At 41.8% G+C, this 26,614-nt stretch overlaps 1 protein-coding gene across 1 annotated transcript in view; it reads left to right on the plus strand.

The window, feature by feature from the left end:
- Positions 1–26,614, plus strand: part of CNTN5 (contactin 5) — an 850,947-nt gene that overhangs the window by 797,726 nt on the left and 26,607 nt on the right. The window contains exon 21 of the mRNA XM_074981652.1: positions 17,058–17,167. Coding sequence (XP_074837753.1) covers positions 17,058–17,167 — 110 coding nt within the window. The remainder of the gene's footprint in view (positions 1–17,057; positions 17,168–26,614) is intronic.

Genomic DNA, 26,614 nt, shown 5'->3' on the forward strand with positions numbered 1-26,614 from the left:
TCTGAGTCACTGTAGGGGCTCATCTGCATACTTGGCTTAATCTAATTCTTGACCTTCCCCCCCAACCCCTCCTCTCTCTGATTTGCGCACCTTGATCATTTTTTTCTGATTTGTCAACCTTGATGGCTATTTTTGGTTCTCTGTGCCTTAAATATTGAGTCTGTTCTGGTATGGCTATGGTCTGAAGAAGTGGGTCTGTCCCACGAAAGCTCACCTAATAAATTACGGTGATAGTCTTTAAAGTGCTACTTTACTGCTTTTTGTTTCAAAAGTCAAGTGCCTCTGCTCTCTAATCCTTTTTTGTTGTCCTCTTCTGGGTTCTCTCCAATTTATCCACATCTGTTTTGAACAAAACTGGGCATGGTACTCCAGATGTGACCTCACCAGTGCCAAATAAAGGGGAATAATCACCTCCGTATCTGCTGGAAATGCTCCTACCAATGCAGTTTAATATGCTGTTAGCCTTATTGGCAAAAAAGGCACACTCTTGGTTATATCCAGCTTCCCATTGACAGTAAACCCTTGATATAACAGTTGAATAGGGGGAAGGGATGTCCGTTAAACCCAAAAATCCATTAAAGATAAGGGTTTACAGAGCACACACACCCCAGCACCCCCACCCCATCGCCCCCACAGCCAGGCTCCCCCAGTTCTCCCACATCCAACATTGAATGCCAGTGACTCAAGAGAGCCACCGCACCAGCTGTAGCTGCTGCCACAAGCTCATTCCACTGGGATGGGGCACATACTCAAGTGCTGTCTGCCCACGTATGCACCCCACCTTTGATGGGAGGTGAGTGCATGATGTCTCTAGCGGCAGTGGCAGTACAGGCCACAGAGGAGGCTCCAGCCAAGGCAGCTCCTCCAACTGTGTTGGAGGCTTCAGCCACACAGCTGGAAGTGACAGCCCCTCCAGCTGCAGTGGCACCTCCAACCACAGCAGAGGCTCTGGACACCATGGCAGTGGCTCTGGTGATTCACCTTCTGCCATTCTACATGCAGGACTTTGCACTTGGACCTGCTGAACCACATCAGATTTCTTTTGGCCCAATCCTCCAATATGTCTAGTTCACTTTGGATCCTATCCCTACACTCAATCTCTATCCACCTCTCCTCAATTTGATGTCATCTGCAGACTGGCTGATAGTGAAATCTGTCCTGTCATTAAGACCATTAACAATGTGGCTTGTTCAACATCTCCCAGCAAGCCAGTGGCAGAGCTGGGACTATAACCAGGTCTCCCAGGTCCCAGTCCAGTGTTCTCTTCACTCAGTTACACAGCCATGAGTGAAGGGGGTCTGGACTTGAGGACCTCTGAAGGTTCCTTCCAGTTCTGCTATTCTATGATTCTATGATAATAGTCAGATGATAGGTTTCTCACATGAGATAGTATCAGAGGGGTAGCCGTATTAGTCTGGATCTGTAACAGCAACGAAGGGTCCTGTGGCACCTTATAGACTAACAGAAAAGTTTTGAGCATGAGCTTTCATGAGCACAGACTCACTTCAGCATCTGATGAAGTGAGTCTGTGCTCACGAAAGCTCATGCTCAAAACTTTTCTGTTAGTCTATAAGGTGCCACAGGACCCTTAGTTGCTGTCACATGAGATAGGGTCAGACAGCTGATGAAAACAGATTAAATAAAAAGACTGACTTTGCTCCACTATTGTTTTGGGGCTTTAGGTAATTCAGTATTCCAACTTATGTTAAACAAATGTTTACAGCATCAGATTGTTTCATAAATTCTCAGTATTATTGATTCTTTCTTGGGAAACGGATTAAAAAGTACACTGTGTGTGTTTATATTTATTTTTTGCTACTTGCCATTTTCCTGTTTTAAACATTTGTTACTAAAAAGGGATTCAGAAACTATAGTTAGTGGCTGAACACTTACTGTGAATAACAGACAATGAATGCTTTATGAACAACCCAGAGGCTGAAAATTGTTCTGGAGATTATCCAGCAAATATTTATGGATAAAGACTATGGGTTCAGCTAGTAGTAAATTGATGTCGCTCAGTTGGTTTCCATGGAGTTATGCTGATTTACACTTGCAGAAGATCTGACATTATATTTATAAAAATCAGTGTGTGAAAATTCATATGTAGAAGAAAAGGCAGGAAAATATTATTCACAACAAATGATTTGACCCACTCTAATACTAAAAGCTGGATTAAGAAACTCTCCTCAGGTTGAGTAGCACTTTACTCTGTAAGAAGTCCCATTGCTTTCAGGGGAATCGCAGTGTTAAATAGAAAACTTGGAATTTTGATTTCATATGAGCTCAAAGCAAAAGGATAAGATTTTTTTTCCTCCTGATTACCTAGTATTACCCTTCCTTCTTCATTAGATAGGTTTGTATACCTTTTATCCCACATTCTAAAAAGATTAAAAATCTGATTCCTTTCAAAGTACAAGTAATTTGTATGTGTTTAATTGTTTGGCTTAACATTATAAAATATTGACATTACTACAATAAAAATAAGGTCTTAAAAGCCAAAGTAAATTGAAATGATATCTGACATCCAGGAGTACTGGGACGTTTTCGTTAATCTGCATTTGTCATTAATGTTACTTAACAGACAGTGAAGTTACATAATTTATTCTGATATTTGTATTATTTTAACAACTCAACTCTCCAATAAGAGAATCAAAAGGAAAATAAAATTTTAAAAAAGATCAGAGCCATGTATGAGACAATGGGGAGATATTTTTTTCATTGCAAGATATTAATTTATGAATGTCACTTGTTATTTTCTTGTTTTGAATGGCAAGTAGTGAAAATTCAGTTCAGTGTTATATTTAAAGTTTATCTTTTAAGTGTTTAGAGAAAACTGAAAATAGAATCCGCAATAAAGTAAAAAGTCGATATTTCTAAATTTGACCTTAAAATGTGAAAATTGCAAATAAGTCTGGAGTTATTAATTTATTAATTTTGCTTAGTTTTCTCCAAAGGAGAGTAATAACTTACGGTAACCTCATTTTCTTAGATACAATTCAATCATCCAAAATAGCTGCCCATTATAACTTGCTAATTCTGTCTGTGTATGTCAGTGCCTTATAAGTATCTGAAGGTGCTATTATCCAGTTAAAAAGAACAAAGAGACAGGATTTTTATGTGTAATCAGGTTGGGCAAAGACCAACAGTTTGGAAACAAAGAACAACAGTACACATCAGTCTTGGGGACTGATATGGGAAGTCCTCATTCTAAGTGCCATCAGTAAGTGTATTTGTTATTAAGAACCAGTGAAATCCATTCCTGTTCAAAGGGACAGCAGAAAGTCCTATGGTAATATTATCAAAAGCGACTTAGCAATTAAGCCCTATTAGGATCTTCAGTTACTAAGGACCAGATCAAAAAGATATTCAGGTACCCAAAGATTCAGGTAGGTTAGTAGTGAGATTTTCAAAAATGTGTATGTAGATTGGCCACCTAATTCCCAATGACTTTCATAGGCTCAGAGAACCATAGTACTAGAAGGCATCTTGAGAGCCATATGGTCCAGTCCCGTGTGCTTAGGGAAGAATTAAATATTATCTGGACTATGCCAGACAGGAGTTTGTCTAACCAGATTTTAAAAATCTCCAGTGATCAAGATTCCACAACCTCCTGGGGCACTTTATTTGAGTACTTAACCACCCTGAGAGGAAGTTCTTCCTTATGCCCAACCTAAACTGCCCTTGCTGCAGTTTAAACCCATCATTTCTTGTCCTATCTTCAGAAGCTAAGGCAAATATTTTTTCTGCCTCCTCCTTGTAACAAACTTTAATGTACTTGAAAGTGTTAACATATCCCCTCTTAATTTTCTTTTCTCCAAATTAAATACACCTGGATTTTTTTCAATCTTTCTTCATAGATTGTGTCTTCTCTGGACTTTCTCCAATTTGCTGAAATGTAGCATCCAGAACTGGACACAAAATCCAGTTGAGTCCTAATCAGTGAGGAATCGAGTGGAAGAATTACTTATCATGTCTTGCTCACAAATCTCTGCATAATACATGCCAGAGTGATGTTTGCTTGTTTTTGCAACAGTGTCACACTGTGGATTCATATTTAGCTCATGATCCACTATGAGACACAGATTCCTTTCAGAGGTACTCCTTCTTAGCTTGTCATTTCCCATTTTGTATGTGTACATCTGATTGTTCCTTCGTAAGTGGAGTACTTTGCATTTTTCCTGATTGAATTTCTTACTATTTACTTCAAACCATTTCTTCAGTTTGCCCAGATCATTTTGAATTTTAATCCTATTTTAATCCTCCAAAGCACTTTCAACCCACCCCCGGCTTGGTATCATCTGCAAACTTTGTAAGTACACTCTCTATGCCATTATCTGATGAAGCAGGTTTTTGCCCATGAAAGCTTATGCTCCAGAATATCTATTTGTCTATAAGGTGCCACAGGACTTCTTGTTGTTTTTGAAGATACAGACTAACTCAGCTACCCCTCTGATACCTATCTGAAATAGCGCCATTGATGGAAATATTGAACAGAACTGGACACAGAAGTGGTCCCTGAAGGATCCACTGGATATGCCCTTCTAGCATGACTGTGAACCACTAACGATTACTTTCTGGTAATGGTTTCCCACCATTTGTGCACCCAACTTATGATAGCTCCAGCTGTCCTATATTTCTTTAGTTTGCTTATGAGAAGATCATGGGAGACACTATCAAAAGCCTTGCTAAAGTTAAGCTATACTACATGTACTGCTTCCCCAATGCACAAGGCTTATTGCCATGTGAAAGAAAGTATTAGACTTTTTTGACATTTCTTCTTGACAAATCCATGCTGACTATTTGTGACCACCTTATTATCCTCCTGATGCTTGCAAATCGATTGCTTGATTATTTCCTCCATTATCTTTCCAGGTACTGAAGTTAAGCTGATTATCTGTTATTTCCCAGTTTGTCCATATTTCCATTTTTATAGATGGGAAGTATTTTTGCCATTTTCCAGTCTTCTGCAATCTCTCCTGTTTTTCTTCACTTTTCAAAGATAATTTCTAATGGCTCTGATTCCTGCTCAGTCAGCTTTTTTATATTCTACCATGTGTATTTCATCAGATCCTGGTGACATGAAAGCATCTAACTCTGGGGCCAGCAACCTTTCTGAGGCAGAGTGCCTAAATTTGACCTTTTGACCTCTATTTGACCTTTTGTCCCAGTGCTGGTGATACTTTTCGAAGTCACTGATAATCCTAATTAAGTATCGGCAAGGTAGCCATGTTACTCTGTGTCTTTGAGAACAACCAGGAGTCCTGTGGCACCTTACAGACTAACAGATATTTTCGAGCATAAACTTCATTGGCAAAGACCCCCTTCGTCAGATGCATGAGTTGGGGGAGCGGGTTTCAGAGGAGTATTTATAGAGGTGGGTCGCAGTAAAAGGGAGGGCCAGAGCTGACAAGGTCTATTCAGTCAGGGTCGAAATGTCCCATTATTAGTAGTATACATCAAGAGAGGAGAAAACAAGACTGATTAGTCAGAGGGAATGTGGCCCATTTTCAGATTCTAATGTGGAGGTGTGAACATCCAGCGCAGAGAACCTGCTCTTGTAAGGGGCCAGACACTCCCAGTCTCTGTTTAATGCTTGGTTGATGGACTCAAATTTGCAAATGAATTGCAGCTCAGAGATTTCTCTCTCCATTTTATTTTTGAAATTTTTTGTTGCAGGACTCCTACTTTTAAATCTGTTACTGAGTGTCCAGGGAGATTGAAGTGTTCTCCTACAGGTTTTTGTATGTTACCATTCCTGATGTGTGATTTATGTCCATTTAGGTCTTGGGAGTGCGGCCACACACAAAAGCCAGTCAGGAGAGTATTCTGCTGTCTGCTGACAGAGCATCCAGACTGACTGGCTGCTCTCTTGACAACACAGGCATGTGGAAGCACAGAAGACAGGGCTGCCTATTGTTGTGGATGGCCTGTCTGTCAAGAGAGACCCACTGTGGACATTTCCACAGCTGTTTTGTCAACTGAAGTCTGTCCACAGCAGCCTCATGCCTCAAAGTTTGAGGCAGAACACTGCTGGCAAAAGTGCTCAGTTTTGTCAACACACTGTACTTTATACAAACTTTCCACAGGTTTTGTTGACAAAACTCTCTAGTGTAAGCATAGCCTTTGAGAACTATCAAAGAACTTCTTTTTCCTATTAGACTTGCTTCCCATGGGATCTTACCTACCCAGGGCCATCCCTAGGGGTAAGCGGGACCTGGGTCAAATCACCTGTATGAAGCCCAACCTCCCGCCACCTTAACATTTTTATACAAATGAAATCTGGAGACAGTGAACTCCACAGGTTAAATGTTGGTAGTATCCAGCTGTATAATTATAATACCATATTGTATTTGTACTTCCCCATACCAACGCATCCCCCCAAAATAATGCTCCCTGCCCAGGAAACATTCACATACCTAATTTGCCCATCCCCTCCACAAAGACTGATTGCATGTTCATCAAAATCAAATTGCCACCATCCATGACTCACAAATTGTAACATACTCCAGGCATCTGTTCCAAAACTCTCTTTGGTTCATGGGGTTATGATTGACTTATCCTTAGTTATGTTTACTAATGATGGAGTGAGTTCAGATCACCTGTCTCAATGAAAAGAATGAGGTCTGGCTATGCCTCATCCAGCCATACTAGTACCATTCCCTCTCTCTCTCACTGTAACAGTAGAGAAAGAAACAGGTTTTGGCGGGGAGCCTGAACTCAATGACACTGAATTTGGAGCACTATTACTGTTTCCAGGAGGCAGATTTCCAAGCAATTCATCACAAGCATTTGGTCTTTAGTGCCTTTAAAACAGTTGAATTTTAGAGCTCATTAAATGGTGGAAGTCCATGGAAGCCCTCTGCTCTTTTTCTGTAATTTACCAGTCTTGGTTGTGTGGGGGGAGATATGGGACCTTCAGCCCTGCTGCTGGAGAGTTGAGAAAGGCAAAAAGGACTGTGAGGCAAGGAAACCCCCCCACCTCCCACCTAGTGCTGGGAGAAAAGTGAAAGGGCAGTGGAAGAGGGGTGTGTGAAACACTGGGGGGGACACTAGAGCTGGGTGATGAGCAAGGGATGAGATGGAGACTGGCTGGCACTCACCTGTGCCAGCAAGGGCCCACCGGTGCTGCTGGGAAGTCCCACTGCTAGAAAAGGGAAGGCTGCAAGGGCAGGGGAAGGGTGACCCTTCCCTGCACAGGCTCCTGGCATTTGTGGTAAGGGAGCATAGGATCCTGCTACAGCCAGCAGGTTACTTAAGAGCTGATGAGAGTGGAGCAGTGTGGCTGAGTCTCTCACTGCTGCCAACCCTTAGACTGAGCAGCCAAAGCCCAGGGGACTGCAGGCAAGTAAAAGAAACAACAGCCCAGGGAGGGGCAGGGGACAAAGGTCTGACCCATACTTTTGGCACCAGGCCCCCTACTAACCTCCAGGCCTCCCTGCCCCCCGGACATGCATGTGAAGCACAGAGCCCTCCAGAGCCCTGGACAGTTGCCCCAGTCCATCCTACTGCTGGGATGATCCTCTACCTACCCACTCCCAGAGTGTGCTGAAGTCTGCTTTGTTGAAATCCATTATCATTATTGTGCTGTTTTCCCTCCTAGAATTCCTGGTAATCATGAACTCTTATCATTTCATGTCATTGTCACCTAAGCTGCCTTCCACTTCCTAATTCTCAAACAGCCCCTTCCTGTTTACCAAATCAAATCTAAACCAGCCTGTCCCCTTTCACTTAAAGTTTATAGTAGTTAGGCACTATCTCACTTTGAAAATCCCATTAGGCACCTATCTACATCTTAGTCACCTAAGTAATAGCTTTGTACATCTGGCTTTAAGCACTTAGGTCACTTCTGAATATTACTCAGGAGCTTTGGGCATCTTTGCCCATGTGTGCCAATTAAATCTCACTCAAGCCCTCAAGCACATAATTATCTTATTTTAAAAATAGTTTTTATAATTTCGTACAGAAAGATGATGAATGCTTATTAAAGTTCCAAAGGAATGAGGAATCTGGCCCTATCCAAGCCATGAATTCCACTGGGTAGTTATTATAAATGTAGATTTTTGTACCATATTTTCACAGAGCCGCTAGTACTGTGGAGTTTCAGTCCCCAAGTGGGGTTTCTAGTCATTAGTGTAATGCAAATAATATATAATGAAAACTGATGGTACAAAGAAGTTTTCCATATGAATTCATTCAGTCAGGTGGAAAACCTAATTCCACAGTTATTTTGGGAAGAGAAGTAGGCAGATGGACTATTTCAGAGCTCTTAGAGTTTTACTAGTAGGTCTGTTTAAGAACTGAAAATAAAGCATGTAAGGAAGACAGCAACATATATTATGAGATGTACAGTAAGACAACAAAGGCTAAAAGATTTTCTGTTTGTCTCAATCTTCCATGCTTTTTCATTCTTGTCCTTCACTGGAATTAAAAACAAAACAAAACAAAAACCTTATTCTTCTCATTTAGGATAAATTTGCAGTTATGGCCTTATAAATTAGGCCACCCTGGCTTTCACATTAAAACCTTGCATCCTTAAGGTGCAGTTCTGTGGATCAGTTCATAGCTAAACCTGAGCTCCAGGGGATTTATGTGAACCTGAATATTAATAAATTGGCTTCTTGCTGGTAAAATACAATGGATAATTTACTAAATTGGTCAGATGATCCATTTGTATTACAGCCTGTAAAAGTTCAACTACAGCTGTCCTCACTGAATTTTAACTACTGAAATCATAATCCTTCTACCAAGGAGTTTACTGAAAAGTCCTTTGATTAATGCTGCTAGCCCCATTGGGAAGTCATATGAGTAATCACGATTATAGGCACATCCCCTATGTTATTTTGAGAACTCCAGCTGGTATGTCATTTTATAAATGTTTCATTTATATTAATGAACCTGGTAAGAATGCTCTGCACTTTTAGTCAATCAGAACTTTGTTTTTTATCACCCAGCCTGTCCATTTTATACCCTGTACCAGTGCAAGAGAGACACCAGAAAGTAAATTAATATCTTCAGAAGCAAAAGGTGGTTTCTTTTGCTGCACAGATCTCTGTTAGCAGCACATCAGTAGCCTGTGATGGAATCAGGAGAAGGAAATAACAGTTATAATTGGAGGGAACACACTTTTTTTAAACTATACTTTAGATGCTCAACTAGTCCTCTGGAAGCTCAATACATTTTTATTCAGTGGCAAAGCTGAAGCTTAAAGATGAACAAGAACAATAATTACTGTTTCAAATGCCAGATGAGTACCAGGATACGTGTATACACTCAAAAAGTTTAGGACAGTGTGACACACTAGTTCAGGGGCGGCCAACTAGTTAGGGACTAAGAGCCAGAGAGAGAATGCAAAGAGGCATGTGGATAGAGCGCAAAGAACCCTGTGTTGTATATTTATTTTTGATAGATAGATAGATAGATACACAATAAGAGGATCAATGTCCTCCCTCTCCCTCAGAGCCAGGCACCCCCAGCTCCACCCCCCACTCTAACCCAAACCCATTCCCCTCCCCGAGAGCCAGGCACCCCCAGTCACCCTGCTGAAACTTGACGCCAGCGACTCACCAGAGCCACTGCAGCTGTCACCATACACTTCTCCCACCAAGTGCTGGGGCACATGCGCAGTGTGGAGGACAGCACTCCTGGTACATGGCTTTGAGGAGGAGCCACATATAAAGTGTGACAGAGCTGCATGCAGCTCAAGATATGCAGGTTGGCCACCCCTGCACTAGGGACCAGATCATGCCTCCTAGTCCTGTTCATGAATGGGGGCACTCCAGGCTTAGACCTTCCACCAAAAGAAAGGATGAGCCACCTTTGGATCCTGTAGAGTTCTGCACTGGAAAAGGAAGTGGAGATTGCATAAGCTTGAGGGAAGACTAGGCAGGGCAGGGAACAGGTCCAAGGGACTGCAACTCATCCCACTTTTGGCCTCATGAAAATCAATTAAGAAAAAAAGAAATATAATGTATTTTAATTTCCACAGGGAAAGCACAACTTCATTATTATTCCAGAGAGAGACATAGCTAAGGGGATGATTTTGGCCAGGGGAAATTCACTACTGATGAAGTCTGTTGCCCAAATGTGTGGCAAAGACTGGGGTAATGAGGAACAGCTCCTGGCAAAAGAGCTCAGATTTTACATAAAGAACCTCTGTAAAAACTCCTCCCTGGCAGTAGCATGGGAAGGGGGCAAAAACTGGTAGTAGAAGTGGCTAAGCAAGAGATTAGGTTGAGACTGTGTTCCCAAAAGGGTTTAAAAACTTGGTCTTGCCTGAGTTGGGCCTGCATTTATTTTTGTTTTAGAACATGCTTCCATAATATTAGCCAACACGCAATTCTTTTCACCTATTAATGCTATGGAACCTGAGAATCAGCTCCTTATTCCATTACCCATCAAACTAAAATTCTAAATTTTCTGATAGCAATCTAACAGGATGCAGGAAATGCATTGCCCTATTCTGGCTTAGACATTAAAGTCATCAAACATTGCAGGATAATAATGCTACTCTAAATTCTGGTCTTGCAAATCAAAAGTAATGTGTTTGGGAGATTGCATGAGGCCTTTCAAGGTTTTACTGTTTTGTTTTTTTATTTGATCATGACATGGCAAAGAGATTATTAAAGATGTTGGCTTTTTTACCAGTGGTACCCAAGAAAAGTATCAGTAAGTGTAGCCTAATATGGAGATATTCATAAAAGAATTTGATCATAACATCAACAGGAATTATAGAAAGAACTAATGACCCTGCCAAACGTACCATCAATGCTATACCTACCGTGTAAATCATGTCATTGTACTGAGCCATGCTCTATTTTATACTATAGCAATTTATATGGTCTTCATCATGTTTGAATCAATAAAAGTTACTATTTCATTTTCAGAAGTTTTCAGATAGTCATAATGCACCTTATTGCAAAAATATAGTTTCTGTCCCTTTACTGAATATTTGCATTTGTGGTGTCTAGTATCATTGAAATAGTAATCAAACAGACCAGTAGTAGCCAGACATCTAAGAAAATCATTTACTATATATATATGGTATATGTGGCTTTCAGTTTATGAGTATATACACACTTCATATACTGAAAACTGTTGTATATGTATGTAAAGCCCTTTGTGTCTATTGTGAGCAATACATAAACCTTTTTCTACTGACTATTATGAGATGGAAATTATTTATATATTTTAAAAAAGTATAAAAGCTGCCAACAAACATTTTATATACATCACAAAATATTTATCACATTGTAGTATTCCCTGGAAACAAGACGATTGCTTCAATAACATAAAAACTAGAAAACTGCTGTAGCTGCACAAATCTTAGTAGTGCACAAAAAATAGTGTGCCCACTGAAAAAAAATTTCTGTGTAGCAATATCTTTGAGTCCAGAAGATGAAATTGCTTATGCACTGAAAACAGTATGACCATGTCTACACTAAAGTTTTGTTGGCAAAACTGGGCTTTTGTCGACAAAACTCAGGAAGCATCTACATACAAAAGGCATTTTGTCAACAGTTGCAGCAAAACAGAATACTATCCCCAACAGTTTTATCCCTCTCTGAGTTGAGGAACAATGCTTCTCTTGACAGAGTTCTGTCAACAAAAGTGCAGTGTAGACTCTCTGGAACCTTTTTGTTGACAGACAGGGCTTCTGGTTCACCCGGCAGGCCTGTTTGCAGAACTTCTGGTCAACCATTCTGTTGAGGGAGGACCAGGCACTCTAGTTGCTATCTGTCAATAGAGTGGATTACTCTTTCAATCTGTTTTTATGTGTAGACACAATCTGTTGACAGAAGTTTTGCCAGTAGATCTCTTCTTCTTGTGACTTCTGACAACATATTGCTGTAGTGTAGACGTGGTCTAGATATAGATATAGGTGAGCAATTCCGAAGGAGACATAATTGGGAGTGGTGGGGGCAGTTACTACAAAACATTTATATTAAATTCCTTAGTAAGATGATTTGATCAACTACCAAAATGTAAAATAAACCCAGGCTGTGCCACAAGGAAATTCTGTTGTTCTCTAATCATATTAAACAAGCCCGAAAATGCATCTTTTAAAAAGCTCTTTTATGTGCCTCTTTATAATGTAAAAGCCAGGGCTGCATGGTCAGACTGACACATTACAAAATGTAATGAGGTATGTTTGGCCAAGAAACAAAGTACAGGCTTTGTTATCCCAAATGAATCTGAATCCAGCGTTTTGCAAAACAAATAAACAGACCCTCCAGGGTGGTGAATATCTACTGTGGGCTCATGCTGTAACGTAAAGCTTTCTGACTTAGTTCTATATGCCTATCTAAACATGTTGCAGTACTATTTTGTTAACTTCATCTAGAGTGAAAATTGCCACTGATCCTGAGCTCCCATAAAGCTATAGCTTAAGTAATACATAGGGGCTCATGTAAAACCTCTGCAATCACAATGGATTCTGTAAACTAAGATGACCATACAAATTTATGACACGTATTTTCTCTGTAGGGCTCCCCAAAGCTTTCAGTTTGCATTTTCCATAGTTTCCCCTGATCTTGCCTCTCTTAGGCTACACCTAGACTGGTTCTAACTTGAAATAATTTTGAGATACCTTATTTCAAACTTGGTGCCATCCAAACAGCACTAAAGTATAAAATAAGCACTTATTTTGAAGGTTCTGCTACCCTTTTCACAGAATCTTAGAATCCTACGGCTGGAAGAGATCATCTAGTCCAGTCCCCTGCCCCAAGCAGGATCACTGCTAACTAAATCATCCCAGCCAGGACTTTGTCAAGCCTGAACTGGCAAATCTCTAGGGATGGAGATTCCATCACCTCTCTTGGTAATGCATTCCAGTGCTTCATCACTCTTCTAGTGAAATAGCTTTTCTTTATGTAACCCCTTTTCTCTCCTCCTTGGGTTACTCAGGACCAAGCAACACTTGGTTGAGTGTCAGGCCACCTGAGAGGTTCAATATTAAAGGAGATCCTGAGTGTCCCAGTGGTGATATTGGATAGTTGGGAATCTCCTTTCTACCCCTGATTTCTACACCTCTATAAAATGGCAGTGCCTCCACATGGCTGGCCCCTGTACACACTTAATGGTGTGCCTTGGGAGCCTCCAGGAAACTTATTTCAGTTATAATCTGGATTTAATTCCCAAACATTATATATAGCATATGTCTAATAGACCACATAAAAATCAACACACCCCTTTACTTAACAACTTGAGGAGACAGGGTTACAGACTAAACATGAATTAAATCAATTAACAATATACACAGAAATAAATGAAACATAACTGGCAGGTACCCCGCCCTAAGTTCTGCCACCCAAGAGTGCACACTCTTTAATTATCAAAGTTCTGGTTACTGGCTTGCGGTGGCATGCATCTGTTGTTCACTGACATGCCGACAGCCTTGTCAGCATTCTGTGTTTCTATCCAGGCAAAGCAACCACTTGAACAAGTCCTCTGACTGGAGCTGGCCTTTGCAGCACTTAACACACAGAGATCAAGTTCATTTCCTGCAGGTTGAATAGTAACAGAGAGTAAGCCATGCTAGTCTATACACTATCAAAACAAAAAGCAGTCAAGTAGCACTTTAAAGACTAGCAAAATAGTTTATTAGGTGAGCTTTCGTGGGACAGACCCACTTGGTCTGAAGAAGTGGGTCTGTCCCACGAAAGCTCACCTAATAAAATATTTTGCTAGTCTTTAAAGTGCTACTTGACTGCTTTCCTGCAGGGTTTCTCATAAGCAGGCTGCAGCTCTCCAATGCAGTTCCTGGCTGGGAGAAAACTTCACCCTTGCCTGGAAGCAGTCTGTTCAAACAGCATTCTCTGTCTAACAACAGGAGACCACCATATTCTCTATTACAGCCTGGCCAAAAAGCCCCCTTCTTTCCAAAAGCCTCATGGGCATCGTAGTCTGTACAGCCAGGTTGCCACACACAGCAACAGCTACAGGCTCCCACATACAGAGCGGCCGACATTTATATCCAACCTAAACCTCTCACTCTGTAACTTCAGATCACTGCTTCTTGTTCTGCCATCCATCACTACTGAGAACAGCTTCTTTCCATCCTCTTTAGAGCCCCCCTTCAGGAAGCTGAAGACTGCTATCAAATTGCCCCTCACTCTTCTCTTCTGCAAACTAAATAACCCCAAATTTCTCAGCCTGTACTCATAGTTCATGTGCTCCAGCCACCTAAATATTTTCGTTGCCCTCCTCTGAACCCTCTCCAATGCATCCACATCCTTGCTATACTGGGGTGGGGTGTGTCCAGAACTGGATGCAAGATGCAATATTCCAGGTGTGACCTCACCGTTGCCAGATAGAGGGGAATAATAATTTCTCTAGATCTGCTGGAAATGATTCCCCTAATGCACCTCAATATGCCATTAGATACCTTGGCTACAAGGGCACACTGTTGACTCATATCCAGCCTCTCATCCACTGTAATCCCCCGGTCAGGTCCTTTTCTGCTGCACTGCTACTGTCAGTCTGTCCCCAGCCTGTAACAACGCTTAGGATTCTTCCATCCCAAGTTCAGGACTCTGTACTTGTCCGTGTTAAACCTCATCAGATTTCTTTTCACCCAATCCTCCAATTTGTCTTGATCACTCTGGACCCTATTCCTACCCTCCAGCATACATATCTCTCCCCTTAGCTTAAGGTCATCCACAAATTTGCTGAGTTTGCAATCCATCCCCTCACCCAGGTCATAAATAAAGATGTTGAACAATACCGGCCCTAGAACTGATCCTTAGGGCACTGCACTTGAAAATAACCACCAACCAGATATTGAGTCACTGCTCACTACCCATTGGGCCCAACCATCTACGCAGCTTTCTATCCATCTTACAGACTATGTATCCAATCCGTACTTCCTTAATTTATGGGCAAGAATGTTGTGGGAAACTGTATCAAAAGCTTTGCTGAAATCAAGTTATGTCACATCCATTGACTTCCCCATGTCCATAGAACCAGTTACTTCATCATAGACGCTAATCAGATTAGTCAGACATGACTTGCCCTTGGTGAATCTATGTTGACTAATCTTGATCACTTTCCCCTCTTCCAAGTGCTCCAAACTGAATTCCTTGAGGATCCCCTCCATTATTTTTCCAGGGACTGAAGTTAGGCTGACGCTGGATTATAGTCCCCTTGATTGTCCTTCTTTCCTTTTTTAAAGATGGGCACTACTTTTGCCTTCTTCCAATTATCTGGGACCTATCCTGATCTCCAGGAGTTTTCAAAGATAATAAATAGCCAAAGGCTATGCAATTATATCTGCCAATTCCCTCAGTACCCTTGGATGTATTAAATCCAGGCCCATGGATGTGTGTGTGTTTAGCTTTCTAAATAGCTCTTAACCTGTTCTTTCCTCACCAAGGGCTGCCCACCTCCTTCCCATACTGTATTGCCTAGTGCTGTAGTCTGAGAGCTAACTTTGTGCATGAAGTCAGGCAAAAACAAGCACTGAGTACTTCAATCTTTCCCACATCATCTGTCACTAGGTTACCTCCCTCATCTCGTAATGGCCCTGTTCCTTCCCTGATAACCCTCTTGTTGTTAACATGCCTGTAGAAACCCTTCTTGTTGCCCTTCACATTCCTTGCTAGCTGCAATTCCAATTTAGCTTTCACTTTCCTGATTAATCCCCAGCATTCCCCAGCCATATATTTATACTCCTTTTCTCATGGTGAAGGGCAGTGGAACCAGAATACCACAGTTAAAATAGAAAGAAAAGCTGTGGAGTTGCTATTTTGGGATATAAAAGGATTCCAAGATATCAAACAGTCTAAACCACTGCTTTTTTTGTGCCAGTACTTGCCAGCACTGAGTACTGGCACCTTGGTATCCCCAGCACTGGACTGGCTGGGGATGGGGCGGGGAGACAGCTGAGTACAAGCTCCTTTTTTTTTTTTAATAACAAAAAAAGTACTGGTCTGAACATAGCATTATTTCTGACAAAGCCATGTGGTTTTTAGAGATTTTCCCCTACCCCAGTGTTCTGCAACGTAAAATATGTTAACAGCAAAGCTAGCTAAAGTCAGAAAACCAAAGACATGCCTTGCCATCTGTATGAGGCTGTAGCCTGTGCTTAAAAATGTATTTACATACACAAGCAACCTGAAGGATTGTTCAGTACTAACATACTCCTGAAACATGCATTTGCTTTTCATTTCACTGCATCTGTGAGTGTAACTGCGTGGTTTTTAGGTGCTGGTTCAACTTGAGAGAAAGGTCATCTGAGCACCTCAAGTAAATTTCATTTTCAGCTGCTGAAATGGCAGAGTAAGTGACAGACGAAGAATGCTCTGTTTCAGCAGTTCTCGAACTATCAGTTGGGATCCCAAATTGTGTCGTGACACCCTATGAATGGGGGTCCCCAGGGTTGGCTTACGCTTGCTGGGACCTGGGACTGACGCTCTTGCCCCACCACCCACAGATGAAGCTGAAGCCTGAGAGTTCAGCCCTGGGTGACAGGGATCAGGTTGCAAAGCCCCCAGTCTGGGGCTAATGTCCTTGAGCTTCATCTATGCCCACCACTCCCCACCCATCCAGAGTGATGGGACTTGGGCGGCCCCACACCAGGGCATTGGGGCTTGGGTGGGCTCAGGCTTCAGCCCCACCTCCAATGGCTGTGCAGTAATTTTTGTCAGAAGTGGCTCAGGGTGCAGTGAAGTTTGAAACCACTGCTCTGTTTGCTTCGGCACTCATGCAGATCTGCCGATGAAGGCTTGACGTATGTATGTGGCAGGGGGAGCAAAGCTGAAGATAAAAATTAAATGTCATTGAGGAGAAATCAGTCAATTAATGGAAAAGGGGATTCTTTACTGTATGCCCAGCTCAGTCCATCTGTAATAAGATACTAAGGGAACATGACATAAATAAAGAAAAATAATAGCTATAATCTTTTTATTTTGTTTGCTTTCTCCTACTCACAACCACCACAATGCTTTATTCTGGGTAAGGCGGTATAACAGGGGATGTATATGACACTTTCTGCTGTAGTGCTTTTGACAGATACAACTTGTTTCAGTAAAAGTTTATTATTTTATTTTTGCTTAATACAGAACCCAGTGCTGCTCCAACTGATGTCAAGGCTACAGGTTTGTCTGTATCAGAGATTCTGGTGGCGTGGAAACATATGAAAGAAAGTCTGGGAAGACCACAGGGATTTGAGGTAGGAGTACAGAATAACAGTGCAAAAAATGTTGCTATTAGTGCTAACGTGACAGTTTGCTGAAGTGTGGAATGGTGAAACTTCAGTAGACCTTATGCTCATAATTTATGACTATTTGTAGGAGATAAAAAAGGGCAGTTAGTTCAATTGTACCAAGTGACTGCCTTCACTGTAAATATCATTAGCTCGATTTAGGGAGCACTAATATCAATAGTGTAATATCGTCGGAACTGGGTGAGTGTAGTGTCAAGTTCGAATTTAACAGTTTGAACGAAGGCTAGTGTGGAAACGTCATGTCTTTGAATCAAGTTCATTAGCCTCCAGAGGCTGACTGGCTGACTGCACCAGGCTCTCGGCTCCCTGCCATTTGTGGGAGCCAGTAAACTAACCAGCGCAGCAGAGCTGATCAGTTTCTCAGCTCCTGCAAGTGGCAGGGAGCTGGGAAACTGACAGTGCTGCTGTACCTAGCTCCTGGCTTTCTGCCACTCATGGAAGCCAGGAAACTGACCAGAGCATCAGCCCTCATCTGTGTCCTGGCTCCTGCAAATGGCAGGGAGGTGGGAAACTCATGGTGCTGCTGCACCTGCCTCCTGGTTCCCTGCTACTTGCAGGTGCTGGAAGACTGATCACCACAGCACCAGGATCCCTGCTTTACCTGGTTCCTGGCACCCACAAGCCAGGAGCAGCAGAACTAGTCAATTTTCTGGCTCCCCCAATCTGCAGGGACCTGGGAACCAGGCAGCAGGGTGAGCACTGCCAGTGGTGGAGGTGCAGTAGGCCCCAGGTGAGGGTGCAGAATGTGGGGCAGAGAGAACTGTGGGATAGGTTCCCACAATGCACTACTGCAATGGTCGATGTTTGGCCACTCTCATGTGGCAGCACTAACTCAACTTTGTGTGGCCTTTGTGGTAAGTGAGGATCGTCAAAATCAAATTTAACAAAACTGAGGCTACGTCTACACGTGCACCCAACTTCGAAATAGCTTATTTCAATGTTGCGACATCGAAATAGGCTATTTCGATGAATAACGTCTACACGTCCTTCAGGGCTGGCAACGTCGATGTTCAACTTCGACGTTGCTCAGCCCAACATCGAAATAGGCACAGCGAGGGAACGTCTACACGCCAAAGTAGCACACATCGAAATAAGGGAGCCAGGCACAGCTGCAGACAGGGTCACGGGGCGGACTCAACAGCAAGTCGCTCCCTTAAAGGGCCCCTCCCAGACACACTTTCATTAAACAGTGCAAGATACACAGAGCCAACAACTAGTTGCAGACCCTGTATATGCAGCACGGACCCCCAGCTGCAGCAGCAGCAGCCAGAAGCCCTGGGCTAAGGGCTGCTGCCCACGGTGACCACAGAGCCCCGCAAGGGCTGGAGAGAGAGTATCTCTCAACCCCCCAGCTGATGGCCGCCATGGAGGACCCCGCTATTTCGATGTTGCGGGACGCGGATCGTCTACACGTCCCTACTTCGATGTTGAACGTCGAAGTAGGGCGCTATTCCCATCCCCTCATGGGGTTAGCGACTTCGACGTCTCGCCGCCTAACGTCGATTTCAACTTCGAAATAGCGCCCGACGCGTGTAGACGTGACGGGCGCTATTTCGAAGTTAGTGCCGCTACTTCGAAGTAGCGTGCACGTGTAGACGCAGCTTGAATGTATCTGGTAGTGTAGACATAGCCTGAGAGCCCAAATCAGCTGACTTGCGCTCCTGGGACTCAAGCTCTTGTGCTAGAAATATTAGTATCTAAGATCCACTCAGGTCCCAGCTCTAAAACCTTCCAAGTGCAGAAAGTCTGAAGGGCTAGGCTTCAGCCCAATGGGGAATGTCTATACTGCAATTTTTAACCTTGTAGTGCAAGCCAGAAGGGTGATCCAAGCTGTAAGACACATTGTCTTACAGGAGAGGAGAGGGTGTTACAATGTAGACATATCCTTGATAGTCCAAAAAAGTTGAAAGAACTGCATGTCAGTTAGTGTGCTGACTTCACTGGTTACAGAAAATTCACCATGGGAAGTTTTCAGATCTACATAACCTGTTTAAAATAGACTCAGAAGGGTAGCCATGTTAGTCTGTAGCTTCAAAATATTATTTCCCAAGAGCCATCCTTGTGCATGGCACTCCTCGTGCAAACATAATAGACACTCTTGCTTCCATTAGTGTGTTCTCTTAAGTTGTGTCTACACTAGCAAGTCCTTTTGGAAAATCAGGCCCTCTTCTGAAAGAACAAGCAGGGCATCCACACACAAAATGTGCTCTTTCGAATTTCTTTTGAAAGAATGAGGTGCTTTTTCTAGAGGCCCTCTTCCTCTCCCAAAAGAGGAAGGACACCATTTTACAAAAGATTCTTTTGCAAAACAGCATGTGTATGTGCTTTGGGGGTCCTTCGTTCGAAAGAGCAGTTCTCATGGTATTGCATTTTTCCATCTGCGGCCCCTTCTTTCGAAAGAGCTGGGGCTGTGTGGATGCTCTCTTTTGAAAGAGCAGATTGCTCTTATGATCTGCTTTTTTCTTAATCCAAAAGAGATCTTCTGGAAGATCATCTTTCAAAATATCACTGTAGTGTAGACGCAGCCTTAAGGTATGTCTACACAGCTGCCTTATTCTGAAATGACCTATTACTGAATAGCTATTCCCAAGTGGCTTATTTCAAAATACTGCTGCTATACACAAAATGCATTTCAAAATAGCGCTTAGCTATTTCATTTCAACATCCTTTGCCTTTAGCTGAAGAGAGTTTTCAGAAGAAAACAAAACCCTTGTCGATAGGCTTGTAGATAATGTCAAATGTTAGCTGGGAGGGACTGGCACTGTGTTTGTCTTGCTTCGTCTTTTTAGGGAACAAAAGCAAGACAAACACACACAAAATGGTATTGAAAAGAAGAGCAAAGACAGATAATGTTACTTCTGTCTATGTTGATGACTTTCACCAACATCCTCACTGCTGGAAAAACATAGGCACAACACACTGCTGCATCTGCCACTCCAGAGCTCATCCAATTTGTATCAGAATCAGGCTCTATGGGCATTGCATTCAGTTGCCTGACTGGTTTTCTACTCACAGCAGTGAGACAAAATATGCAATGTTGGCTGGCTAAGTCAGACTATATTAAACAGAAGGCCAAAGGAGAGAAGTAGGGAAGGAAAGAAATGAGAAAGAGAAGGGAAAAGTTACAGCTAGGACAGAGGCAACACAAAGTCTCACATCTCAGGGAAAGTTTTGGTTTCAGTCAAAACTTGTGGAAATGTTATCTGGGTCTCTCTCTGTGGCCCATTCTGATCAGAACATCAGTCAGGACTAGTACTAAGGTAGTCCAGGATTCCTGGCAATTTTTGTGGTGTCAGTTTACGACAGTGGTTGTTGGCCATAAGTTGTTTCTTCTGCTAATTCTTCCCAAAAGTCTTTTTGTCTCAAGAATCCCAAAAGGAACCACTGAGTGGAATAATCCAACCTTTTGTTATTTTGTCCACCAGTAGACCCAACATGCCAGTCTTGGTTAATTCATTTTCAGTCTTCTATTCCTCTTGTTTACTAGTCATAGGTTACATCTACATTAGCCCCTTCTTTTTGAAAGGGGCATGGTAATGAGCAAGGTTGGAAGCTGCTAATGAGGCTCTGCCATGAATATGCAGTACTTCATTAGCATAATGGCAGCCGTGGCAATTCAAAAGTGCCACTTTCAAATCTCCGCCACCCATGTAGATGGGGGCCTTTCGAAAGGACCCCTCGGACTTTAAAAGCCCATTATTCCTATTTGGTTTTAGGAATAAGGGCTTTTGAAGTCTGTGGGGTCCTTTTGAAAGGCCCCCCCATCTACACGGGTGGTGCGCAATTCGAAAGTGGCACTTTTGAATTGCCACAGCCTCCATTATGCTAATGAGGCACTGCATATTCATGGTAGCACCTCATTAGCATCTTCCAGCCTCACTCATTACCATGCCACTTTCAAAAAGAAGGGGCTAGTGTAGATGTAGCCATAATCTTAACAAAGTTCTGCAGTAATAACAGCTAATTTCCTTTTGTTTACATGAATTCAGTCTCTGCCTCCTTTTTGCATCTTTTTTTAAATAATTCTGTATAACACAACAGGACTCAGATACATCCAGCTGCGGACATGAGGACAGATATGAGCTAGTTGTTCAGGATCATTTTTAACCCGACATAGAGGCTACTGAAATTTGTTTAATCATTGAATTAAAAGTTAATAAATATCAGAATGTCTGGATTTGGACAAGGAAATAATAGTACCCTCCAGGGCTATCAAACCATTAAACTTAATCTCAATTAATTGTGTGATTAAAAATAATTGTGATCAATATTCTCTCTAATTTTATGTCCATGTGCGGACTGAATTTTGCTATGTGCACTAGTATAGAGATGATGTGCAATATCTGTTAATCCCACTGTTAAAATAATAAAAGAATAGCACTTATTTAAATAGTTTCAATGTGTTTTGCATTTTCAAATATATTGATTTCTGCACAGCATTTCTGTAGAGCGCTATGTTGTGGTTCCTGGGCAGGAACAGAGATGGCTGATAGGTTGGCTTCTCTGCTCTCTTCTGCATTTTTGTCTTTCTTTGGTTCCCCTCTGCTCCACACAGCAGTAAGGCATGAAGGTCCCTTAGAGTATTTTTTCTATATATTTGAGTTCCTAAATATGTTTGTGGTCCTCTTTCAAGTAGTAAAGCCATTCAGTGATCCATTATTATTATTATTACTATTATCATCATCATCATCATCATCATCTTGTGTTTCATTTACCATGCAATTCTCCACACTGAATTGTGCAAACTGCTTGTCCTCACTAGCTTGTTATATTTTAGTCACACTCCTTTGTGTTGAATATGCTCCCTTCCCTGTGCCCATGACTTATTGCTATCCAAATCAGTTGATACCGTACTGGGTTTCATTTATTACAGCTAACTGCTATATAAAAAGAACAAAATTATACCTAATACTGATTGTAGTGGTATTGCAAATGTACCTCTCTCAAATCTGAAGTGTTTCCACTCACTCGTAACCTTTGTCTTCAATCTCCAAGATAGTCTTTTATCCTCTGAAATTGCTCCATCACTACAACCTACCTTTTAACCTCATAAATGAGTCTTTGTGTAATACCCTTTAAAAATTTGATGTCTATATAAATTATGGCTACTATTTCCCCTGCCCTTATCCCATTGATTTCACAGGTTATCAAAATGCTCTGAGCTTTATTTCATCCTTCCCACATTTATTTGCTCACAACTGAACTAATTAGACTTTTATTTCCAAAATGAAAATGTTTTCTCTAATGATGATGACTCTTTCTAGAAGAATCCAGCCTTCCAATTTTCCATTTTCGCTGCTGCATCATATAACACTGGTTGAAATTGCAGTGAACATGTTGATTTGTTTGGGGTAGGTAGCTCAGTGATCTTTCTTTGAGCCAGGAGCTGTGTCTTCTTGTGTGCTTCAATTGTACTTGGCATACTTGGAGTGCAGTCTAAGTAATAAATAATACCTGCTTTAAGTCCGGTGTTGGCTCCATTGCAGAAATGATGTTAGTGATTATAATTAGTATCAGTGGTTATTACTAATGGCTTTTCATGCCATTCAAGAAGTTTAAACTGCTACTTTGGGGTTTTCAAATGAACCTAAGGGAGAAAGACACCTAATTCCCATTGGATTTCAATTCGTGGAAGTGTAATTCCCTGTTGAGCAGGGAAATAAATTTCTGCTTTCTTTTTCTGGGTCCATCATGCTCATCTTTGTGAGTCAACTGCTGCTGCTAGGGAATGTGTGGATCCATGCTTCTCACACACCACACACCTGTGCAAATCTTCCATGCAGACCAACAACTATTACAGCAAATAGCTCTATCTCTTCTTTGCCCCTCCAGTTCCCAGAAATATTTTCATCGAGGAGTCCTTATTCAGTGAAGCAGGAGAATAAGACTTACTCCCTCACATCCTCAGAAGGGCAAGCAAAGGGCAGTGTAGTCACAGATAGTGGTTTTGGCTCACTTAAAGTAGAGGGATTTAAATGGGGAGGAGTTAATGGTTTGGAGGACTAGTGTAGTTCATTGATTCTAATCTCCATTTAGGCTTGTAAAGAAAAGACCCACATAGCTGGTCCAGTTTGCATGACGTGACCAGCAATTTCTATTAGTAAGTGCCAGAGGTTCAAGAGGAAAGGGCCTTTCATTGAGATTAATTGGCGACAAGGTCAAAAGGTCAGAAGAAAAAGCTCATTACCTAATAAATAAATGTGTTAGTCTTTAAAGTACTACAGGTCGGCCTGTTTTTTGTGAAGCTGCAGACTAACATGGTTACGCTTCTGAGACCAGCAAGAGTGTATTTACTAAATGCTCTAGTTACAGATAATTCCTGAAGAAGAATAACTGCAGCCATCAGGTAAAATGCTGCCCTCATAGTCAGATGCTATTGAACCATAAGCAAAATGACTTGAAAGCATCAAAATAACAGCAAGATGCTACATTCTCATGCCTCAATTTGTATTCCGCCTGTGGTCAGGAGTGCAGTGACAATCACCTCTATGGCCTTCACATTTCCTGTCTGTTAACAAGAACATTATTAACAAGATTTTTTTATCTTTTGAATGTTTGGTCTCTTGACAATGAAAGTGACAGAATAGTTACTAGAGAAGGACAAATCAGCAATGACCCAGCTTTGACTCCAGCAAGCTTTGCTCTCGGCACTAGCATGTAATGAAAGGCAAAGTAACATGTCCACTTTCGCGTTGTCATCCCTGATAGGCACTGCTAACAATTGTCACACAAGTTTTATGCCAGGCGTATTGTGCTCATTTACGTCCTCCAAAGCACACATTACTTCTGGCATCAGTGCAGATTTGTCAGCGGGTCCCAGAACTTACTAAAAATATGCCAATGATGGTTTTAATAAATAAAGTCAGTTCACCTGACTTCCACAAAAGAGTTCAAATTATGGAAGACACAAACAAATGTGCATTGAGGTTTGCCCCACAGCAGGTGTTTATCAGACGGAATGACTTTTTTTTATTTTTTTTCTGATGGGACTTAGTTAAAACCTCTGGCAGAAGTGAAAAACAGATATGTAGAAGAACTAACATGAAGTTAGGGTACAGGCTGCTTTCCTTTCCACAGAGTGCATGGCTAACAGCTGTCTTTGGAATCCATTGCAAAGAGAAAATTAGCTGTTGACCTGGAGCATTATTTGTTTTCCACCCATCACTAATGGGGGCAAAAAAGGAAACCCTAATCAGTGGTAGCAATAAGGGCTTTCATACTGAGTTTTTGTTCTTTCTTTCTTTCTGAAAAGCTAAGGGCTGGGATTTAAATTACAGAGGAAGTCGCAAAGCTGTTGTGTCAATGTCATTGACATTCACCCCTAGAGTTAGTATCCTGAGGCACAGATTAGACCTGGTTCAAAGATCACTTTGACAAATGGTAAATTCAGAGAATATGGAGTACTATTTTCTGAACATAATGGCTGTGGCTACACTTGACCCCCCTTTTGAAAGGGGAATACTAATGGACCAGTTCGGCAGATGCTAATGAGACTCTGCCATGCATGTGCAGTGCCTCATTAGCATAATGGTGTCAGCACGCATTTTGAAAGTGCTGCTTTCGAAATGCACGCCACCGGTGTAGATGGGGGCCTTTCGAAAGGACCCCTGGATTTCGAAATTGCCTTCTTCCCATTTGGCTTTGGTTTCAAAACATGTGCCGTCACATTAGCATCTGCCAAAGTGGCTCATTAGCATCCCCCTTTCGAAATGGGGATGCTAGTGCAGCCACAGCCAATGACAATTGCTTATGTCCAATTTGTCCTGTCACAGAACAGCATGGTGATCTTCTGTATCCCAGCATGTACTTCATGTATACCAGATGTTTTTTTCACCATCTGAAAGGACAGTTGTGTCCATTGGGCTGTCTCATCATAATCTTGTAATATTTAGTGCACAATATAAAAGTTTCATCTGGTATTTTTGCTGCTGTTTATGGTAAACACCCTCCTTTAGACCTTTGGAAGGTTGCACGCTATCAGCAAAACAGCAACACTCACTGCACACCAAATAAGCCTACTGAGACACTAGAGACAGCTTTAAGGCACAGAGACACCCGTCAGCATGGTGGGTGTGACATATTAAAATGGAAATTCGGTTTTTGAGTTGATGGTGTCCCTTTAAAGCTTGCTTACCCTCCAACTCCCAAAAACAGAGGTGGGGTAAGCACTCTCCATGAAAGATTTCATACCCTCGATTAATGAGGAAAGTGGGAAAAGCAATAACTCAGGTTTGCTCCCTGTGTTTTCAGCCTATTTTGGTGTCACCAGCCCATGCTTATTCTCCAGAACAGGGTGTCCAGCAGCAACAGGAGAGAAAGCCAGACTTGACTGATATTTCTTAGCTAAAAATAAAACTGAAAAAAGGCAGGAAAATAATATTTTGTTCAAAAAGAATAATGCTGAAATGTTAGTTCCACCAACCATAACTGAGTATTAACAAGCAAAACCAGTACTTTTTTCCTTTGCATTTCACCTTCAAAAGTTGCACTGGTCCTTAGTGGAAAATCTATGTGGAATCCTAATTCAAACACATCGCCAGCCAAAGTCTGTTACAGCCACGGTAAATACATGTGGAGCAGGGCATTGTGGGATCACAGAAGAGTTCCAGTTAAACTAAAAAAATGGATTCTAAAGAAAATAAATTCTATTCGATTCCTTAGGTTCACATGCTAATATAATTTCAGAAGAAATTATAAAATGTCTCAACATAAAACCTGTAGTAAGGGAACACATACATATCAATATATAATCTTCTAATGGTGGAAAAAAATCTTGTTATAGGTATTTTTGAATTACAGATCATTATTAAGCATAATTTAGAAGACAAAAGCTTTACTGATAGAACAGTGGATATGTACACACCACAATGCTACTTTTTGCAGGAAAACTTTCCTGTTTTTTGACAAGATAAAACCACCTTAACAAGAAGCCTGGAGCTTTATGCAGCAAAGTTAAAGCTGCCCTCCATGACCAGTCTGTTCACTGTCTTGTGATGTATATGTGTCTTCCCTTTCCAATCTCCAGGAAACTTTGAGATTCCTCAGCATGGAGAGTTCATATGCTAAACATTCCATTCTGGGCAGTGAGACAGCAAACCCCCTCCTGCCTGGACTACAAGGGAGGCCTGGATCATTGGTTTGTGCACTAAGGAGGATGTGGGAGAGCTGAGAGGGAATCACTGAATCATTAATAAGGAATCTGGCTCTCCCTGGCACTTGGGACATGGTGGCAGGCAAAGTGGGCTGATTCTGTGGGAGATGGAAAGGAAAACTGCTGTGCTGTACTGTGTAGTGCAGAGCCAGGGAAGGAGAGGGGGCTGATGTGAGAGGGTATCCTCTTCCCCCCACCTTGCCCCAAGACTGGTTGGTGCTGGCTACTGTCTGAATTTAAAG

Source organism: Carettochelys insculpta, chromosome 1, assembly GCF_033958435.1.
Source record: "Carettochelys insculpta isolate YL-2023 chromosome 1, ASM3395843v1, whole genome shotgun sequence".
Classification (NCBI taxonomy): domain Eukaryota; kingdom Metazoa; phylum Chordata; order Testudines; family Carettochelyidae; genus Carettochelys; species Carettochelys insculpta.